Source organism: Amphiprion ocellaris, chromosome 7, assembly GCF_022539595.1.
Source record: "Amphiprion ocellaris isolate individual 3 ecotype Okinawa chromosome 7, ASM2253959v1, whole genome shotgun sequence".
Taxonomy (NCBI): Eukaryota; Metazoa; Chordata; class Actinopteri; family Pomacentridae; genus Amphiprion; species Amphiprion ocellaris.
This window is the reverse complement of record NC_072772.1, coordinates 1,612,106-1,630,575: the sequence shown is the minus strand read 5'-3', so window position 1 is coordinate 1,630,575 and position 18,470 is coordinate 1,612,106. Positions and strand designations below refer to the sequence as shown.

The window sequence follows — 18,470 nt, the reverse complement described above, 5'->3', positions numbered from 1 at the left end:
AATCCTTTTCATTTTTAACAAGACCAGGTAGAATATGCACCTAAATCTCACCCCGTATGGTCAGCCCTAGGCTCAATATGGTGAACAATGATTAATACTGCAGACGTGCCACACTTCAACACCTCAGTAACGAGAAGGGAACCTTGTCAGTATGTGTTTCACCTTCCCAGCACGTGACTGATGAACAACTCTATTATAATCATCTCCATTCACACTAGGACTCTTCCCCCCATCGTCAGATAATTAAGTTGATTGAGTCACACTTGAAAACACAGATGATACGTGAGGATACTTCTCTGAACACCACAGATTTAAATAACTTTGTTTATTTGAGCATAAAGAATTCTGTGCAAGATCAGTGAGATTACATATTGCCTTGTCAGTGTAGTTTAGTAAAATTGTTAAGACATGTACAGCAGGAATAAAATAAATACATACAGTGTAGTGTAGGTTAATACAGCCAATAGAGTTAAGAACAAGACCCATTGTTCTGTCCAGTCAGAGACTTGCATTAAAAATGTATTTGGTAGTTTCTTGTAGTCATTTTGTGTTGTCCTTCATTCCCACCAGGTATCCATTCGCCGTACACGTACTCTCTGCTTATAGTGGTATTCTTTTAGGTGCTTTTTTAAAGCATTTGGAATGGGAAGCATGTTAATGCCATCATAGGTGGTGCAGCTGCTTATGACCGCTCGGCAGATGTGCTGTAGGCTGAAGGGTTGTGTGCGATGGATGGGGTTGGACAGAAGAGGCTCGAAGAACATGCAGGAGTTGGGGTCCTTATAGTGCTCGAGCAACCCTGTAACTGTGGGAGCATGAAAAACACTGGGGTCGTGGACATCAAAGCTAAAATTGTGGTTCCACTGTTCAATGCGTGCATGTAGCGAGCGGCCATAGCGGCGGAAGCTAACAGAGAAGAGGTAGTCTTCCTGAGCAGAGTCGCGCAGGAGGAAGGTTCCTTCGGGCTTTCCCTCCAGCAGCGTCTCTGCCTCGTAGCGGTCCATAACCCCCCAGTAACACGGGAGGTTGGTGATCTGCAGCAGGTCTGGAACTAAACAGTGAATGTAATCAATCTGAGTGTGAATGCGGTAGCCATCGTGAGATTTGTGATGCTCTGTCTGAGGAAGTATGGCTCTAGAGGTCACGTTGGTCGCTGTCACCTCCGGATCAACCAAAGGGTCGGAGACAGTGTCACAGGAGTGGACAGAGGCTGACGCTGAAGCCACCACCTCATCCAGAGTGTCCAAGCAGTTCTGAAGTAGGAGTTGGTGTTGCTGCTGGCTTTGGAGAAGAAGCTGCTGTTGCTGATGAACAGAGGCTCTGTCAGGCCCGGATAATTCATTCATACCATGCGCTAGCTTAGGGCCATGCTTGTAGAGAGGATTAATTTGGGCTGTCACCTCGAATGTGTGGATCTCTGCATTGGGTGGCGGCTCAACGCCTTGTTCAATGCTGATGCGCCTGCGCTCTCGTAGCCTGTCATCCACGTCCTCCACCACAGTAGCCATTGCTGAAGTTGGGGCACTGCACACTACTGCAGAATCCAGCAGGGGAGGCTGGGTAATGGGGGCCGTGTGTTGCTTAATGAGATACCATTTCTGAGCCAGCTCTGATCCTACAGGGAAAGGGCAGTCATCCAACATCAATTCACTGAGATGGATCTTACGCCTCGAGGAGGCACAGGCAGTTGATGATGAAAGAGCCTGTGGAGGTGGAGCTGGTGCCGTTGCACTGTGTGTCTTTATTGGGAAACACTGCCCCATTGCATCTTGGATTTTTTGCCTGAGAGTGCGACTGCTGCTTGACCCTCTGCCCTCACCTTCACCAGCTGCTGGTAACTCTGCAGAAGAGCTAACTGTTCCCAGACCGGGCCTGGCTGTTACTCGTTCTTGTCCTAGCAACGAGGCAGCAACTTCCAATCCCTGCCATCTCCAACTCTCCCTCAGAGGAGAGGAGGAAGATTGGTCTTTGGTCTCCAGTTCACTCAACAACTCGCCATACTCAAAGCCATCACTGACAGGCCTCTCAGCGGCTGGTTCATGGGAGGCAAGACCTTTTTTCTTCCCCTTTCCACCTTTCCGTCCACAACCTGCATCTCGTCTCTCCTCTGACCTACTCTGTCTCACCTTGGGACGGGCTCCCCTCTCTCGATCTTTCCCTCGGTTTCCTGATTCCTTTGGTAATGACATGATGGATAGTGTGGGGAAACAGCAACAGCTTCACCACTCCAGGGAGTTGTCGAGGAATGACTTGTAAGTGCAGTTATCTTTTAGCAAAGGTTTCCCATCCACATTCCCTGTTTGAGATGTCATTATCATTGTCCATGCATAGTGGCCACAGAGACTTTAAACAACCTGCAAAACAAAATAAAGGCTTCGCTTAAGGCAAGAATTTAATGTACTGACATGATTCTGAATAACACTTTGTCATACTTTTACTGAAACACACTCAGTTGCCATTTTATTGTATATACTCTTCTTTGATGCAATATAACACAACAGTCCAGTTGGCCATATTTTTCATTGTTGTTTAATGGTTTTATAGGAGGTGTTGATTCAATCAATACTTGAAACTAGATGTCCAGAGAATAGTGTCTCACATAATTTAATTTTGGCAGTTTATGATGTTGCTGAATTGAACAAGAGAGGAGTTTCTAATGTTTTGAAATTGAGAGTCTACAAAATTGGCTACACAGTTAATCAATTTGAAATCGTGATCACAATTTGAACAAATCACAAAGACTCCAATTTAGGATTCATAAGCTGTGGCTATGAGACTAATGCTTTGGTTCAGTTTTATTTAGCTCAAGCAAATCTGAAACTTTCACGGGTTGTCAATGCTAAGGTTAATACGTGCAAACTTAAACCTAGTCTCAAGATTAAGCAGCCACATCTCGTACATTTTGCAATGCGTCTGACCCAGGGTTTAAATTGTCAACGGTTTTACAAATTCTCACCACGCTCCTTGTGTGGCAGCCATGCCTTTGATGGTATCTTAGTAGAGCTGCAACAATTAATCGATTCGCTGTCAACTATTAAGTTATTTGGCAACTATTTCAACAATCAATAAATTGGATTGAAATTGAGTAACTCTCAAGAAAAAGTCAAAGACTTCTGATCCCAACTTCTTAAAAATGAATATTTCCTGGTTAATTTAATCATCGATAGCATGTAATATCTTTGGGTTCTGGGCAAACAGAGACATTTAAGGATGTCATCTTGGACTCTGGCAAAAAAAAAAAAAGTGGACATTTCACAATTTTTTGACATTTCAGAGATGAAATCAAGAAAATAAGCAACAGACTAATCGACAATGAAAACGATCATTGGTTGCAACCCCGTCCCTCCTGTTGTAAAGCTCCATCACGTTTTAATTCTATTACACAGTAAATAGTAAACTGCATCTTAACTTAAATATCTCATAAAGTAGATCTTAATGTATCAAAAGAACCAAAACTAGATATTTTCTCCAAATCATCCAGCCCCACAACAAGTTCAGAGGAGTTCCTGCGCATGAGGCAAACAGTGAACACAAGGCGTATTAGGGAAAATGTTAAACTAAAACAAACCTGCAGCGCACCAGTACAGGACCAACACCCTACCACTGTGTTAATGTGGTGTTTAGTTCCAGGATACAGCTGACCTTGCTGCAAAGTTGTTCCATCAGGACTACATGTCAGCTAATGTTTACTTTCAGCAGAATTGTTACTGGAGTATATTCCCTGACTTAATAGCGTATCTTGCCACGTTGCAGGGGATGACAAACGGAAAACCATCTATTTAGTCTCAAGCACACTCTAACATTAAAGTAAGTAAAGCTAAAACTACAATTACTGAAACGTTAAGAGTCAAACACTTAAAGTCCTGCCAAACAATTGTAGTTTGTTACAGTTTGTTTTTTCTTAAACGCTCTCAGAGAACTACAGCTGATCAGCTTAAGTACTTAATTATTGTAGCTAAGTTGTTATGCCAGCAAACAATGTCTGTTTGTCTTGAAAAACAACAATAGAAAAGCTCAGTGTCAGGGATGAGTTTCGCATCCCCCAGCTATTATCGAGAGATTGGGACTGTCGATTAAAACTAAAATCAACCAACTTTTCCTGTAAAACTTAAGCTAACATTAGCAGGTGTAAAATACTAAAAGCTCTCCGATTATAGAGGCAAATCTCTGACTCTACCATCTCTTTTCGGCCAAACTCACCAGGAGATATTAACTAGCATGCTACCATCGGTAGCACGCAGCTGTTTCCGGTTTTTGTGAGCTAAGTTAGCAGGGCAGCTAGCTGTCGGCTAACTTGGACACTCTTTACAGTGGAAGGAAAGGTTTAGCCGTGTGTCTAGGTACTCGCATCTCGCTTTAACATCTTTAACACAAACTGTGAACATACCTAAGCAGTTGTACTCCAGTTTCCCGACAAGGCAGCCTTTGTTCTTTCGTAGATAAACTAATGACGTTAACAGCAAGGTGGCTAGCTCACATTAGCTTGATGAGCTGAGCCGTGCGACCCGGAAGTACAAAGTCGCACAGGATCATAAAGGACATCTATAATATCACGAATAAAAGCAACATAAACGACGGCCGAGTTTTTCCCAGCTGCTAACGTGCAACAAAGTGAATGGACACAAACAAACATCACAAGTGAATTTGCAAAAAGAACTGAACCTCTTTATTTGGACTGTCAATGATCCGACGGATGTTGCACTTCAGACCATTCACACATATGAGTGACAGTAAAAAAGTAGAGTGTAAGCATGTGATGTAAAAAGGTTCATAAAATATTAGAAAATGTCTGGAGGGGGGGAGTTATTAGAATTAAATATAAATTGTACAGGACATATATGTGCAGTGTAGCCTACAGCTGGCTGCATTAATTCAATAACTAAGCCTGGCAGGGACATTAACATGATCTCAGGACCACTTGGTAGACGTCTCCATATGACACAGGCTCTGTACCTCCTAGTGGATGCTTGGTATGTTCAAATACACCAGGCTGAAGTTATGAAGTGCATTTCCCAACTCATTTCACGCATCATTGGAATGTAAACATGGAGTAAACATATTCCTTGGCCTGTTATTAGTGTTCCGTTTACTCATAATCACATCATTTGTGGCTCAGATAAGCATTGTCATCCCCTGCTGGAAAATCATCAACACACACTTGTCGAAATCTGCCACATTGTACCTCTGTGACTGTAATAAGCAGGCTTTCCAAAGCAACAGAGGCCATGAAAAGGATAATCTGAGCCATTTGTAACATAACACAGTTGATATACAGTATTGTGAATAGTTCAAAAATAAGAGGGCTGAGTCTTAAAGCCAGCATCGGTAACTCGCTGAAGTCCTTTTTGCAGGCATGAGTGTGATGCTTTTACTAAGTCAGATCTATCCAAGAGCCTGCTCTGAAGAAAACCATGACTAGAATACTTCTTGAGATCATTATTAAAACAAGCATATTGAGGATGCTGGAGCTGAGCATTTTCAGGCACCGCTTGAACAGTTTATCAGGACATGACAGCTAACAGTTTAATCACAAGGCCAGAGGAGCTATTCTTTCTTGTCACCACATAACCCAAAAAAGCAGGTGTTACATGCCTCATACTGGTATCACTTGGAAAAAAAAAAATCTACTGAGACTCATATGGAGTCCACGAATTGGGGGTGGGGGCAGACTTTTTGTTTTCAGGCTCTACCCAGCCAGCTCATGTGTGAGAAGGCTTCAGTTCTTTAATGTGTTACATAGTGAGACAATGGATTATTCATGACATCACATAACATGAATTGGGCATTATTCCAGAGAGATGTAAACAGTGACATTTAGGCGATATAAACATACAACATTAGTTGCAAGATTTCTGCTCTCTAGCTGTTGGTGACACTGGGCACCATCAACCACCATGTCCTCTATCTACAACAGTGCTGTATTAGTGTGGAAAAACATGCGATTATAGAAAATAAGCATAAGTTATCAATATCAAGGGAGAGTAAAAAATACAAATGAAAAAGATATCTGTAAATAACCATCTTTTCTAGGACAGACCTCCTATGGCTCTGCTGAAATAATATGTGAATGGTTATCCCTGCCTTATGATGCAACCAAAAGTGATCAAAAAGTTAAGACCATATTACACATACATGCACCTCCGGCTCTGCCACATTCACAGACAGAGGCTGTATAAGACAGTTTTTGATTCAACACTGATACCACATGATAATGTTAGGGTTCTGAGACTGAAACACACCGAGACAAAAACAGAAAAATATGGACATCGTCAAGCACCTTGAAAAGTATGATTCATCAAATCATCACATTGGCCATTTGAGGAAGAGGGCACTGCGAGGGTGAGGCGCTGCGCTCCAGAGCATTTTACTGCAAGATCAGGCTTCATTTTCCAAAGCCAATCATAAGGGGGCCAGAGGGTTGAGATGAGTTTCATTTAGTTTTTTCACCCGGCATTAGAGTGTAAATTGAAAACACTCTGCCCTCCTCGCTTTTTATCAATGCAATATCAAATCAGCTCTCACAGTACAAACCTCCCCAGCCCTTACACCTCAAGGGATTCCTCGGCACAAAATGAGATTCATCATCATTTATGTAGTAGGGCATAAAATAACAGACAAATTGCAGCTGGCATAAATTCTTCAAACCGCTGTTCTTTTAAAAAGAAAATTATATCATTCTGTTGCATTTCACTACAAATATCTTTTTCAAATTAACAATCGCACAACCCTTCTCTTTGGCTTTGTAGAAGTTTAGAGGAGGACAGTCACTTCTACTTTGACTATCTGTTCAGGGAAAACCACCAAGACAAAAGGTATGCCTACGGTTGAACTACAAGCTTTTCCTAAACCCTTTTTGTCCTCCCTCTCTTGCCTTTACCACAGAAACATGTTCTCTAGAGACGACAAGAAGAGCCAAGGAAAGCTGTCTAAGTTTCAACCAACACAATCCCTGACTAGCACTGATTAAAGAACAATTAGGTTGAATAAGAAGAGTATTGGTGTCTGTATATCAACACCTGTTTACAAGTGGAACCTCAGTGAGTGTATCCTTGGCCAAAATACAGTTTAGTGCTAATATCAAGGAAAATTTCATAAAAGTGCCTTACTTCTGGCAGCAAATTTTTGGAACCTACACATTAAGTGGTGGTGGGGCTGTGGTCGTCAGTGTGTTTTGGATAGAAAGCCTTGTTCCTAGGCAGAAGGAAAAGAAGAGTAATTCATAGGGCAGAACCCCTTTAAGACAGCACCAATCCACTGTTTTTCTCTCACCATGGCAAACTTAGCCTCTGCACATCATGCCACAGTCCTGCAGGTGACATGGAGCAGTTTGCACAGTTAATCTTTTTCTCTGTCCTTGCAATATAATAATCATCTGTATTCCATTTTTAATAAACTTAGTTGTATATAATAAAGTACAAAAATATTAGAGAACATATACACAGTTTTTTTGTCATTTTGTAGTGACTGCTTTGCCTGGTTTTCTGAAGCATACGTATATCTTTGTGCTGGGGATGAGGAACTGAACAGGCCTCAACTGAAGTGTATTTTTTCCTTTCTTCTTTTTCTTCTCATATTGTTGATGTCCGGTCTGTTCCATCTGACAAGAAAATTAAAAATAAGTATGTTTCAAGACATTTACAAACATAAAAAGCAGTGCACTATACACATAAATACACTTTACTGGTGAATAAAACAATCTGCAATCCAGACTATAATTATTTGGACAGCTACACATCTTTTGTTCTATGAATCCTTTACGACATTCAATTTGAAATAATATAATGGATACTAGGTTGAAGTGCCAAGTCTCAACTTTGATTTAGGTAGGTTCACATCAATACACAAATAAGTGTGTGGGAGATACACTAGACATCCAGAAAGTGAGCCAAAGTAGGCTGGTAAATATACTTTAAGACTGAACAAGCATTAAAAAGATATCGATAACTTTACATGTCTCTGGCAAATAAAGGGAAACAATTTAATTTCCCCAAATTTCATCCCACAAACACTTTAAACAGTAAAATAACAAAGAGGCACTGAGCCTTAAACTAATGTAAATATTAAGACACAAATATACCTAGTGAAATATAAATTAGAAAAGTCATTATCCCTGTTTGCATAGAGGAAATTGGTTGTGAACAAATTCGTATGTGTTGCTTTCCCTGATGGGCAGTGACTGATCACTGAATCCTTTCTCTCCTCACCTAGATACACTATTCAATACAGTGGTGTTGTCTAGTTGGTAGCTGTGTGATGTTTGTCAGTCAGTGGCATACTTAGTACCGAGCCATAGAGGACACTTACCCCCTAAGGCATGCTCCGTCATACTGAGGCACAGTGACTCCAGCGTGGGGTTGATCTCCAGGTCAGCACCTGGAACTTGGCAATCTGAGGAAATGAGTAAAAACAGTGTCAGTCCACACGAACATCATGAATTACATTTTGCTGTCATTATGATCGCCTTTCTTTTAACCCACAGAAAGTGTACAAAAGAAACTGTATTTTTTTTCTCTGAACAGATAATATTTTAAGAAGAGCAGCATGCAAATTTAATTTAGAAATAACTACTTCCATTATCAGGACACAAGTAGGCATTATGTGGCTAATGTGTGCAAGAACTATCATTATGTTAATGTGATATTCAGCTATTCTGTTGGCCCGATAACAATTTGACAAAGAGGTGATTGATACTAAATGGAAGGAGTAGTTCTGCTGGCAAAACAAACAAAACATAGCATAGTTTACAGACAATGTTTGCAAGTATTTCATGCGGTTACAGTATAATCATACTATCCAACCCTATATCTAAGTAATTTCAAATATGTGACATGAAGCCATTTGATTTAAATGTACAAGGTGTGTCAAAGTATCAGGTAAACTCAGGATAAGGTTATTGTTCAACAAATACAGTGCTCTCAGTTGATCCCGAATGTTACTGAACCTCGAACGCAAATCGTTAGGAAAGGAAAAGTGAGTTTTGTCTTTTTTTATGGGATATGTTAATGTTACAAAAATACAATTAGTAGGGCACAGAATCATTAGCGGATAAGACACAAACAATTTTTCCCATCTCACTTTTTTGTTCATAATTGTTAGACTAAGACATAATTTAAATAATAAAAAATGCCAATTAAGTACTTTTTTTTGAAAAGTATTCAGTGACCAATACAACCGGCCCTCTTTTCAGTTATTGCAATGATCCTTCCATCCATGGAGTCTGTAGTTTTTTTTCAACAGTTCATGATCAGCTTTCACTGTTCTAAGATGTGCACTGTCTTCTTTGACTGTATATCTCACATTTAACAAGGGCCCACAAGTTCTCAGTAGGATTTAAGTCAGGCGTGAAAGGGGATGCCGAGGTATTATTCAGGCATCTTTGAAGCTTTTGCTGGCCAGCCAAGCAGTGAAATACTTTGATGCACTGTACTGCATAAAGATCATGGCCATCTTGAATGCTGTGGACTTCTTCCAGTATCACTGCTTGAAGAAAGCATTTTCCGGAAGCTGGCAGTAGGTTTCAGAGTTGACTTTGAGTCCATCTTCACCCTGCCAAGGTCCAAGTAACTCTTCCTTAATGATCACAGCACATACCAACCCTCCTCCACATTGCCAGTGCCTGACTTGAAGTGATGCCCTGTGTTCATTAACGATCCAGCCACGAGTCCATCCATCTGCTCCATCAAGAGACACTCTCATTTCTTCTGCCGATCAAACCCTTGAAAAATCTCTCTGCAGGTACTTTTTTGCCCAATCTTGATGCTTGAACTTGTGAGTCTCTTCAGTGCTAGTCGTGTTTCAGTCTTCTTCACCTTGGCTTCGTCTCTGAACATTTGGCACACATTTAATACTTCTCGACACTCCAGGTAGGTCCCAGTTCTGGTATTTAGTGGCAATGGAGGATACTAGTCTCTGGCAGCTTTGAGTTTCATTTTCCTGACGTCTTTCGCAGTTAATTTTTGGCTTTTTTCCTCCATGTGATTTTGCGTCTCTAACGACTATTTGCAACAGAATGTTTGATTATCCGGTTGTCACTTCAAGATTAGGGAATTTGTCTAAAAGGCATTTTACAATTTTTTAACTATTCAGTGTTAAACACATCTTTCTGGCCCATTCTACTAGAGGAAATGAAGCTGCCTAATTATCATGGCTACCTTGACATAAGGTGTTAATCCCTACAGGCCACACCCCCGTCATTCAACAAATACATAACATCCGAAAACTATTAAATCCTATAATAATATATAATAATAAGTATTCAAGGTGATATGGTTTCGACTTGGAAAACGTGGCTAGAAATAATGATAAGGTGAGAATATTCCCTTACCTAATATTTATGCACACAGCGTGATCTGTCAGTACACCTAAGCTGGTGAGACCCTCTTTCCTGGTGTTATGGCTTGTTAGAGACTGAGAACAGAGTTTACAGTATTTCACTTGTTTACAAACCAAACTGTGATCTCAAGTTGTCACTTAGGATGCACTCAATGTATTCTGGTGTCAGGTGTAAAATTCAATCTGTCTCAAGTAAATGCAGACATGATACATAACACTGATCAGAGAAAGGGCAGAGTAAGAGTGAGCTTGGAAAGTGAAACCTCAGTGTACCAGACAGCAGTGACCATTTGGGTGTTCATTTGACCCTTGGCTGATCTTTAAACTCAGCCACAAAACAGTGATACCTAGACAGCTTTAAACCAGCAGCCTTTGGAGCACCCAGAGAAAACAATGTCATAATACTGCTGTGCCCTTTCACTGGAGAATACATTTTTTAACAAAATAGAGAACCAGGAATTTACTAGCATTCATTCAAGGCAAGTCCTTCCAGTATCTTGGCTATTTTGGCCTATTTTCATACTTTCTGTTCTAAATCCTTATTTTACTATGATTTACTACAGTGAACCTTGAAAATAACAAGGTGAACACTGCATGATTTGTGAGTGCTAGACATGTCACTACTAGTAACTGAAGTGCTGTTTCCAGAAAATAGTGCAATAAACAAACCAACATGGTATCGGGGACAGTTCTTTGTGGAGAATGTGCCAGTTTTGAAAAGTCACGACATTAAAAGGGAAGCTTTAAACAGTAAAGCACTAGCTGCAGCCATCTTAAACACAGTGAATAAGGAAACGAGGTCTATGACCTTGTGGCAGTCTTTAGGGGTTAGTGTGAAATAAAAATGTTCTACTATATATGCCACATTTAATTATTCATATTTCTGGTTTTCCATATAATTCAGAACATAACTGCATGAAGAGGATAAGGCCTGTATCGGTGAGCATGGAAACAGTAACTCTGCTGAGTTCATATGTCTATAAAGTTGTGGATTTTTGGCATGCACACAGACTGCTCTGTTATGGAAATGTCCTACATTGTCTCTGTTAAAACATGATGGAGCTATTACAGGTAAATTTGCAATGCTCGTGTGTGGCATCTGGCACACAAGACAAGGCAACCAAGAGGTTATGTATATTGTACGAGGCGACAGATTGTTTACTGCAACATGCTGCTAAGCTGTCTTGTTATTTTGTCCTTGGCACAGAGGGAGAGTAGTCCTCTATTCTGTGTATTCTGGCATCTGACCAATCCATAGCGGGGTCTTTTTAAAAATTTTGTAATGTATTTACAAAGTTGTGTAGCTTGTGTTGCTCACTGTCAAATCCACCACAACCAATGAATCTCAGTTCCATTAACTATTTCCAGATTAGCTAAAACTGATCATTTTACTTTCAAAATGAAGTGATTTCTAGATAAGCAACATGTAAGTAACACTAAATATTGTAAAAGCTGAACAGGAAAGATGGTTGCAGTAACATGTTAGCACAGAGTATGTTCTCTTCACAGGTGAACAAGGACAGGGATAGGGTGCATGAGTGCACATATGCACGTCAATGAAAAATAACAGAGGCTTGACTTGTACTTTACCTTGCTGCTGGAACATGAGCATGGTTTGTGGGGAAGTGTGGACAGGAAGCGAGTGGGTTCGCTGCACAGAGCTGCGACTCTGGCTTGGCATGCTGTTACTGCCTCCAGGGTTGGCAAACCACAGGTTCTGCAGAGGAAAACACAAGTTCTCAATCACACAAACGATCAATTATTCAGGGAGGTTAGCACAAATTGCTTATCATTCAGCTAAGTCATTAAAAAAAAAAATCATACTATATTAAACAATGATGCCAAATTCCTTTCACTGTGAGGTGTATACTAATTAAATTCCTGTTTTTTCACTTTCAGAACAAGTATTGACTACGGTGCATAAGAAACCACTTAAGCATGCCATGATGTGGGTTAATACCTTTAGACAGAGTGGAAGAAAGAGAAAAACTCTTAAAAATACTCAGGCCTACAAGTACACATGCAGTTTTAATTATTTTTAATAACTTTAAGCTGTCAGGTCACAAAAACAACTCCTACAACTTATAAAAATTCATCAAAACATACCAAAGAGATAAATAATCAACAATTGTTTAAATATTTGACCTTCTTGATACAATGTACATGACATATCTGTCAGCAAGTTAAAGCAACATATGTAGCAAAGTGATGTTGAAAAATCCAGCCATTGACAGGAATACTGACCTGTCTACCCTGGCCTGGCAACGCAGGATTAGTAAGAGTGTGGCGTGGAGACGCTCCGCCGATCCCACCCGGAAGACACATGCGCCCGGCTGGGAGTCCACGAGGGGTCATTTGGAACTGCCTTTGGCCCCGCCGCCCTACACCTCCACTCACAGAACCTGCTGTGGGGAGGGAGTTAGACCCATAGGTCCAGCTGGAGTAACAAAACAAACAGAAAAGAAACTTATATTACAAATCAATGAGAGTTGAGGGAACTGCACGTTCGACTGCTGAAGCTATCTCACATAAAATTATAATAATGACTTTAATGAGAAACAGAAAGAGAGAAGGGAAAGAAAAGAGAATCACAGTAACGGTTAGATGAAGAATGAGTGCAGGGAGAGTGTTACATTCAGCTGGTGTGACATCTCCCCTGCTAAAGAAGGAGATCAAAGGTAAAAAGAAGGCCAGCAATCTCACCCTTTCTGTCGGTACACAGGCATGTCCAGCATAGCTTTCCGAGGAAACAGGCGGAGCAGTTTGAGGACCTGCTGCTTCCAGGACACCAGCCTTTTCTTGTGAGTTTCTGTGAATGCCTGAAAGGCAGTGCAAGACAGCAGAAGAAAAAAGGCATCAGATTTTCAAAGTGCATTAGCATACGTTCTGGAGATGCTTTTTGAATTTGCGATTTTTCAAGGAAAAGGTGAGTTCTATGTTGAGAAAAAAGATATTGATGGTCTTTGACAGATTTTTTTTTTCTAAAAAGGCATTACTGCACAAATTAACTGCATATGTTAAGCAAATTTAATGATTCAGCAGCTTCTCACCTCGTGTATCAGACACTTCTCAATCAGCTGAAGGTAACAGCTGATATTTTCCTCATCTGGCCTTGACACCAGCAGCTGGGTGCACACTGAAACAAAAAGAAAATACTTATATATTAATGTTCACTAAAAAAAAGATAAAAGTCAAGTATATCTGCACATCTGAATTAATCAGTGTAGGGGAAAATGAATCATTTGTCAAGTGTTTTTGTTAAATATTGACATGAAACTAAATGTTTTTTATTACAGTACTTTCTTATACTGTTGACTGTATATGTGAAAGTTATAAAATCATTTCTTATCAAGACAAATGAGATAACCATCAATTTTGTATACAATCTACATCCAACTTGAGGGATAAAAAAACCCCCATCATATTCTTACCTTTACCCATAACACGGGTGAACTGTCCAGCAATGTCGCCATCTGAGATGGGTGTGACTGAGGAGTCTCCATCACAGGGAGGTGGGTTGTGGGACTGGAAGCCCTCTGAGGCCGGCTCTTTGTCTGCTCCAGTTTTTGTGGCTTCCGAAGGGGAGGCGTTGGTGTCTGAGGCAGGATGTACTGCACTGGGAGGACTGTAGGCCTTAATGGGTGTTATGATGATCTGCTGCAGCTCCTGGAGGGCGTTACGCAGATTTCCCCCTTCCAAAATATCCTTATAAGAGATGGCAACATGAGCATTATATGGTGTCTAAGCTATTCAGAAAAATAAACTCTGAGTATAAGGGAGATTAGAATTAAAATATGCTTTATTGTCATTATACAGTGTATAACAAAATTGGAAAAAGATGAGATGTTGTGAGTAGAGAGAACATTATCTACTCTGTAAATCTGGATTTAAGCTTTAGTAGAGCAAACATTTGCTCCAATGAAAAGTCTTAGAGGAAGACACTCAGTCCCCGCCAGCTCTGTTTCTATGCCAACAAGCAGAATGGGAATTTCCTGATGGACCTACATCAAGTGTCACATGATCATTGCCAAGAACATATTCAAGTGCATTTCTGATCAGCAGGAGTGAAAATTCATCAGGAATAACCACAGTTACCTCTTTTTTAGCATTAGAAGAACATTATCCTCCCATTTGAATTACCTTTTCTAACGACTTGAGTACACTTTGCCTCTCTCGCAGTTTCTGGATACTCAAGGCAATCTTATGCCGCGCTCCTTTAGTGACGTTCTAAAAAGGAGAGATAGAAAATAACAAGATGGCATGAGAAGCAGGCAAGTCATTTCTCGTGGGGACACTGGGCAATTTATACAGTTACTAAATAACAACCCTAATCACCATCTGTTTCATTAAAGCCAAGGGGCAGATGCAAAACCGCAACATTTGTATGTGTGACTGGCTCAATATAACTGTAGGGTGCGTTGTTTAATTTCATGCCTCATTGAGAGTTGATGTATCAGGTCTGAGGACAGTAATGTTCACAATTGATAAGGAGTGTAGAATAATCAAAGCCCGGCCCTACTGTATGTAAAAGGGAGGCTTAAAAACCTGCGACTCCAGGTGCTGCTCTGTGAGAATCATCATCTCCTCGTAGGTCATCTGGGAGAAAAGTGATGCATATTTATGAAGGCGGAGACTCTTCAACCATGCAGGAACATCTAAGATAAAGGGGAGAAAAAAGGTAAAAAAGTTATGAGATATTTTGGAAAATCTCACCACAGCTGTTGGCTGTACACGGCTTTAACCAGAGCCAAATGCTGGGAGTTGCCAAGGCTCGGTACAGTAATGAACTCTGACCTTTCATGCCACTGCCATCCTCCTGGAAGGTGTTACGAGCAGAGCCCTGGTCTTCTGTCTGCTCACTGCCTGAAGAGGCTACACTGCTCTGGGGCGAAAGGGGTGCGTGGTCTGTTGGAATGAAATTTTGTCTGCCCCCTGCGTCATCTTGGCTGACCCACTCAGAGCCACAAGCCTGAGGATTGGAAGGAATAATGGACATGGACTTCTTCAGAGGGCTGGGCTGCATCTGCCCACTCAGACCTGGCAGGAAAATGCAACACATATGAGCAACAGCAGAAACAACTGTATGCCCAGGAAACAAAACATTAAAAGCACTACGAATTTTAACTGAATGCACACTGTTTATCCGCAATGGACATATCTCACATGTTCCTTCCAAATTATTTTCTAGCCCATGTATTCTCCTCAAATGAAAATAAGCAATGAATGAGAAACTTTACCTGTATTATTGCTGTTAATAGGTGAGGACATCCCACCTGGGAAAGGCATGTGTCCATTCTGGCCTGCTGGAGACGTGCTGGATGAAGGGGACTTGTCGTGCCAAGCATGGCCAGGGTCCAGAGCCTCAGCAGAGCTGGGCCATTCATCTGAGCCCTGGCGTGGATGGTATGGGCTGGATGGGGGCCGAGGTGTATAGCCACTGGAAAGGTGCTCCTCCAGGTGGTTTAGCCACATGGCCAGAGAGGTGCGGTCATCCAGTGTGGTGGCAGGGTGGATGAGTGCGTAAGACAGCAGCTGTCTGCTTTCTTCCACAAACAGGCTACTCTCAATCGTGTGACTCAACACCTTCTGCAGCAGTTTCATGTACTCACATTTGGCCTCACTGTTACGTGGCTGCAGCAGTGGCAGATGGGACAACAGCAAGGACACCACTTTCTCTTTTGGTTCCTGATGCCACTGGCTGACAATTGCTAATGACAAAGGACAGAGAATTTTACAACTGATTAATGTTTTATCACTTGTTCAAAACAAGCCTTCCTCAATTTTAGAAATTGAAATAACACTGTCTCATACTCATAAATAATGAATAATATATAATGACACTCAGACTCTCAGCTACCTGCATTGTTGGCCTCAGCTTCAAGGATGTGGATCTCGGTGCAGTCTGCCAGCCAGTGTTCAAGGCAGATGTGTAGGAAGCGAGCTTGGGTGCGGGACACCCTCTTCAGGAGGGACAACAGTGCCACCGTCTGTTCACACTCATTCCAGCCTTTGAACCAATCTGTGAGGATACCTACTTGGTCTCTGAACATCATGGCGTGTCTCCTCAATAAGGAGAACAGGAATGTGTGGAAGGGGTGGGGGAAACTGGAAAGGCTGCTCTCTTAGATACAGACAGGATGAGTCCAGCCCCGCACAGCGGGGTTGAATTTTCAACAGTCCTGGGATCCCCTCAGACTGGACCGAGGGGCCCTCACATGGTTCAGGTGCACGAGGAACTGCAGACAGGGATGCCGTGTGGATTTCTGGGAAGATGTCTTGACGCTGAAAGTGTGTGTCAACTGTAGCAGGTAAAGACACAAACAGAAACAGCTTTTTTTCACTCTGGCATGTTCAGGATCACATCGTCTGTATTAAATCAACAAACATACAAAGTGAAAATTCTTCGACAATCATCCAAGGTCTGCTTCAATTTTAAAATTCTATTGAAAGCAATATTCACTCAGTATAAATAAATCACAAATCGCTTTTATCAATAGATGATTGGTTTGGGAGATTAAATTTATTCATTTTCTTCCAGTGATCTTAGGGTAGTTTTGTTAATATTTGAGAACATAGTTCGCTACTCAAAATTTGCAAACAGGGGAGTCATAATTTTCATAGATAAATTTGACAGATCATCATTCTCAGTGAATGAAATACTGAACTGACACTGGGAAACAGACCTTTTATCATTAAGTCACACAAATAACACATCAATTAAAGGTTGTGGCACAAACACTCAATATAGAACAACAGTCTCTTATGATATGCAAAGAATGGCAGTGATAAAGAATGCAGCATCAAAGTTGAGTTAGAGAACTGCTCCGAAATAGTGCATAATTTACCTTACAAGTTCAAATTAAATAAAAAAAGAGCGATATATAAAACATCAAATGAATCCATTGGTGTTGTTTGAGGTACTCTTTTTGCTTATAAACATCACTTCATAAAGACTGCGGCCAATCTTGCTCACCCTGCTTGAGTCATGTCATCAAGATAAAGGCGCAAGTCATTCACAGAAGGTGTGCCAAAGTCGTTATCAAGAAGATAAGAGACCAGGTCAATACCGCCGAGTGTAAAGCTTAACACATAACACGAAAACAGGCTGCTATCCAAAGAATAAGGGTCATCGGTGCCTAGTATTTACAACAGCTAATTAGAATGCAGTTTATCCGCTACTGAGGAAAAGTCGCACAGACATAATCACTAACCAGCAAGGGTAACGTTAGCATTAGTTACATGTCAAAACTGCTAACTCTCAACACTGCGAACGGTAGCACCTGTAACAATATACACTATAATACTGTTTAAACAGCAAAGATGAGTGTCTTACTACACGTTCTGGTCGGGAAACTGTTGTTGGGTTGTTATTATATCTGCAAGATCTAATAAATTAATACAAGCGAACATTACACCCGGCAGCTAAGCATTAGATAGCGGTTAGCCACAGTTAGCTTGGTCGGCCTAGTCTGTGATGAGGGATTCAGGATTTGTATTGTTTTTCGTTGACGCTGTTGCTGCCCCTTTTCTCCGCTTGGTACTTCAGTCTTAGCGGTGCAAACAGGAACGTTAAAACCCAATTTTAATCGACAACAGGTTGTAGCTGGACAACAGGATAAAGTTACGTGAGTGGCGGTTTACAGTAAACGGACTCAAAAGGTTTGTTGTTTACCTTTGTCAGTTGTCACTGGTTAGCGAGCTAGGCTAATGAGCTAATGCATAGCTAGCTCGACGGTGGGTTATGGACAGCTAAGTGCTAGCGCTAGCTTCTTAGCTAGCAAGTTTTGCTAAAAGATGCAGTAACGCTAGCTTAGCTCAAAGAAACGTAGATTTCGATCCCATACGTTGTATTCCTTAAGGATATTCCTTTACAGCGACAAGCCTCTGTGGTTTCAAGCATACCATGTTAAAGAATTTATGTATAAAAATGTTAATTGCAATACAGAAAATAAGGAGTGTACGCCTGGAGAAATGTACTTCGATTTTGAGTTGACGTAAGACGTGGGTACAACGTCATACGTCTACACGTACGTAATGTTTTGTTCCGCCCACAGTCTTATAAATAAAAAGGCTCCCTCCCTAACAGGGTTTGTTTTGTAGTAGCTGTCGGTACTATCGGCATTGACCACATGGAAAAA

General features: G+C 41.1%; 2 protein-coding genes across 4 annotated transcripts; both read right to left on the bottom strand.

The window, feature by feature from the left end:
- Positions 1-310: 310 nt before the first annotated feature.
- socs9 (suppressor of cytokine signaling 9) lies at positions 311-4,541 on the bottom strand. Of its 2 annotated transcripts, none has more exons than XM_035948964.2 (2): positions 4,388-4,541; positions 311-2,354 (listed from the first exon to the last, which is right to left on the bottom strand). In XM_035948964.2, the coding sequence occupies exon 2, from the start codon at positions 2,187-2,189 to the stop codon at positions 558-560; it is 1,632 nt and encodes a 543-aa protein (XP_035804857.1). In that variant the 5' UTR covers positions 2,190-2,354; positions 4,388-4,541; the 3' UTR covers positions 311-557. The 2 variants fall into 2 exon arrangements, with proteins under 2 accessions (XP_035804857.1, XP_023127782.1); XM_023272014.3 differs by lacking the exon at positions 4,388-4,541 and adding an exon at positions 4,201-4,308.
- Positions 4,542-4,643: 102 nt separating this feature from the next.
- LOC111569713 (protein Smaug homolog 2) lies at positions 4,644-18,328 on the bottom strand. Of its 2 annotated transcripts, none has more exons than XM_035948962.2 (13): positions 18,005-18,328; positions 16,190-16,631; positions 15,570-16,040; positions 15,127-15,369; positions 14,878-14,987; positions 14,473-14,559; positions 13,764-14,037; positions 13,383-13,468; positions 13,036-13,151; positions 12,577-12,769; positions 11,923-12,049; positions 8,305-8,388; positions 4,644-7,597 (listed from the first exon to the last, which is right to left on the bottom strand). In XM_035948962.2, exons 2-13 carry the CDS (start codon positions 16,383-16,385, stop codon positions 7,569-7,571), a joined length of 2,016 nt encoding a protein of 671 aa, XP_035804855.1. In that variant the 5' UTR covers positions 16,386-16,631; positions 18,005-18,328; the 3' UTR covers positions 4,644-7,568. The 2 variants fall into 2 exon arrangements, with proteins under 2 accessions (XP_035804855.1, XP_035804856.1); XM_035948963.2 differs by having other exon boundaries at positions 15,606-16,040.
- Positions 18,329-18,470: the final 142 nt, after the last annotated feature.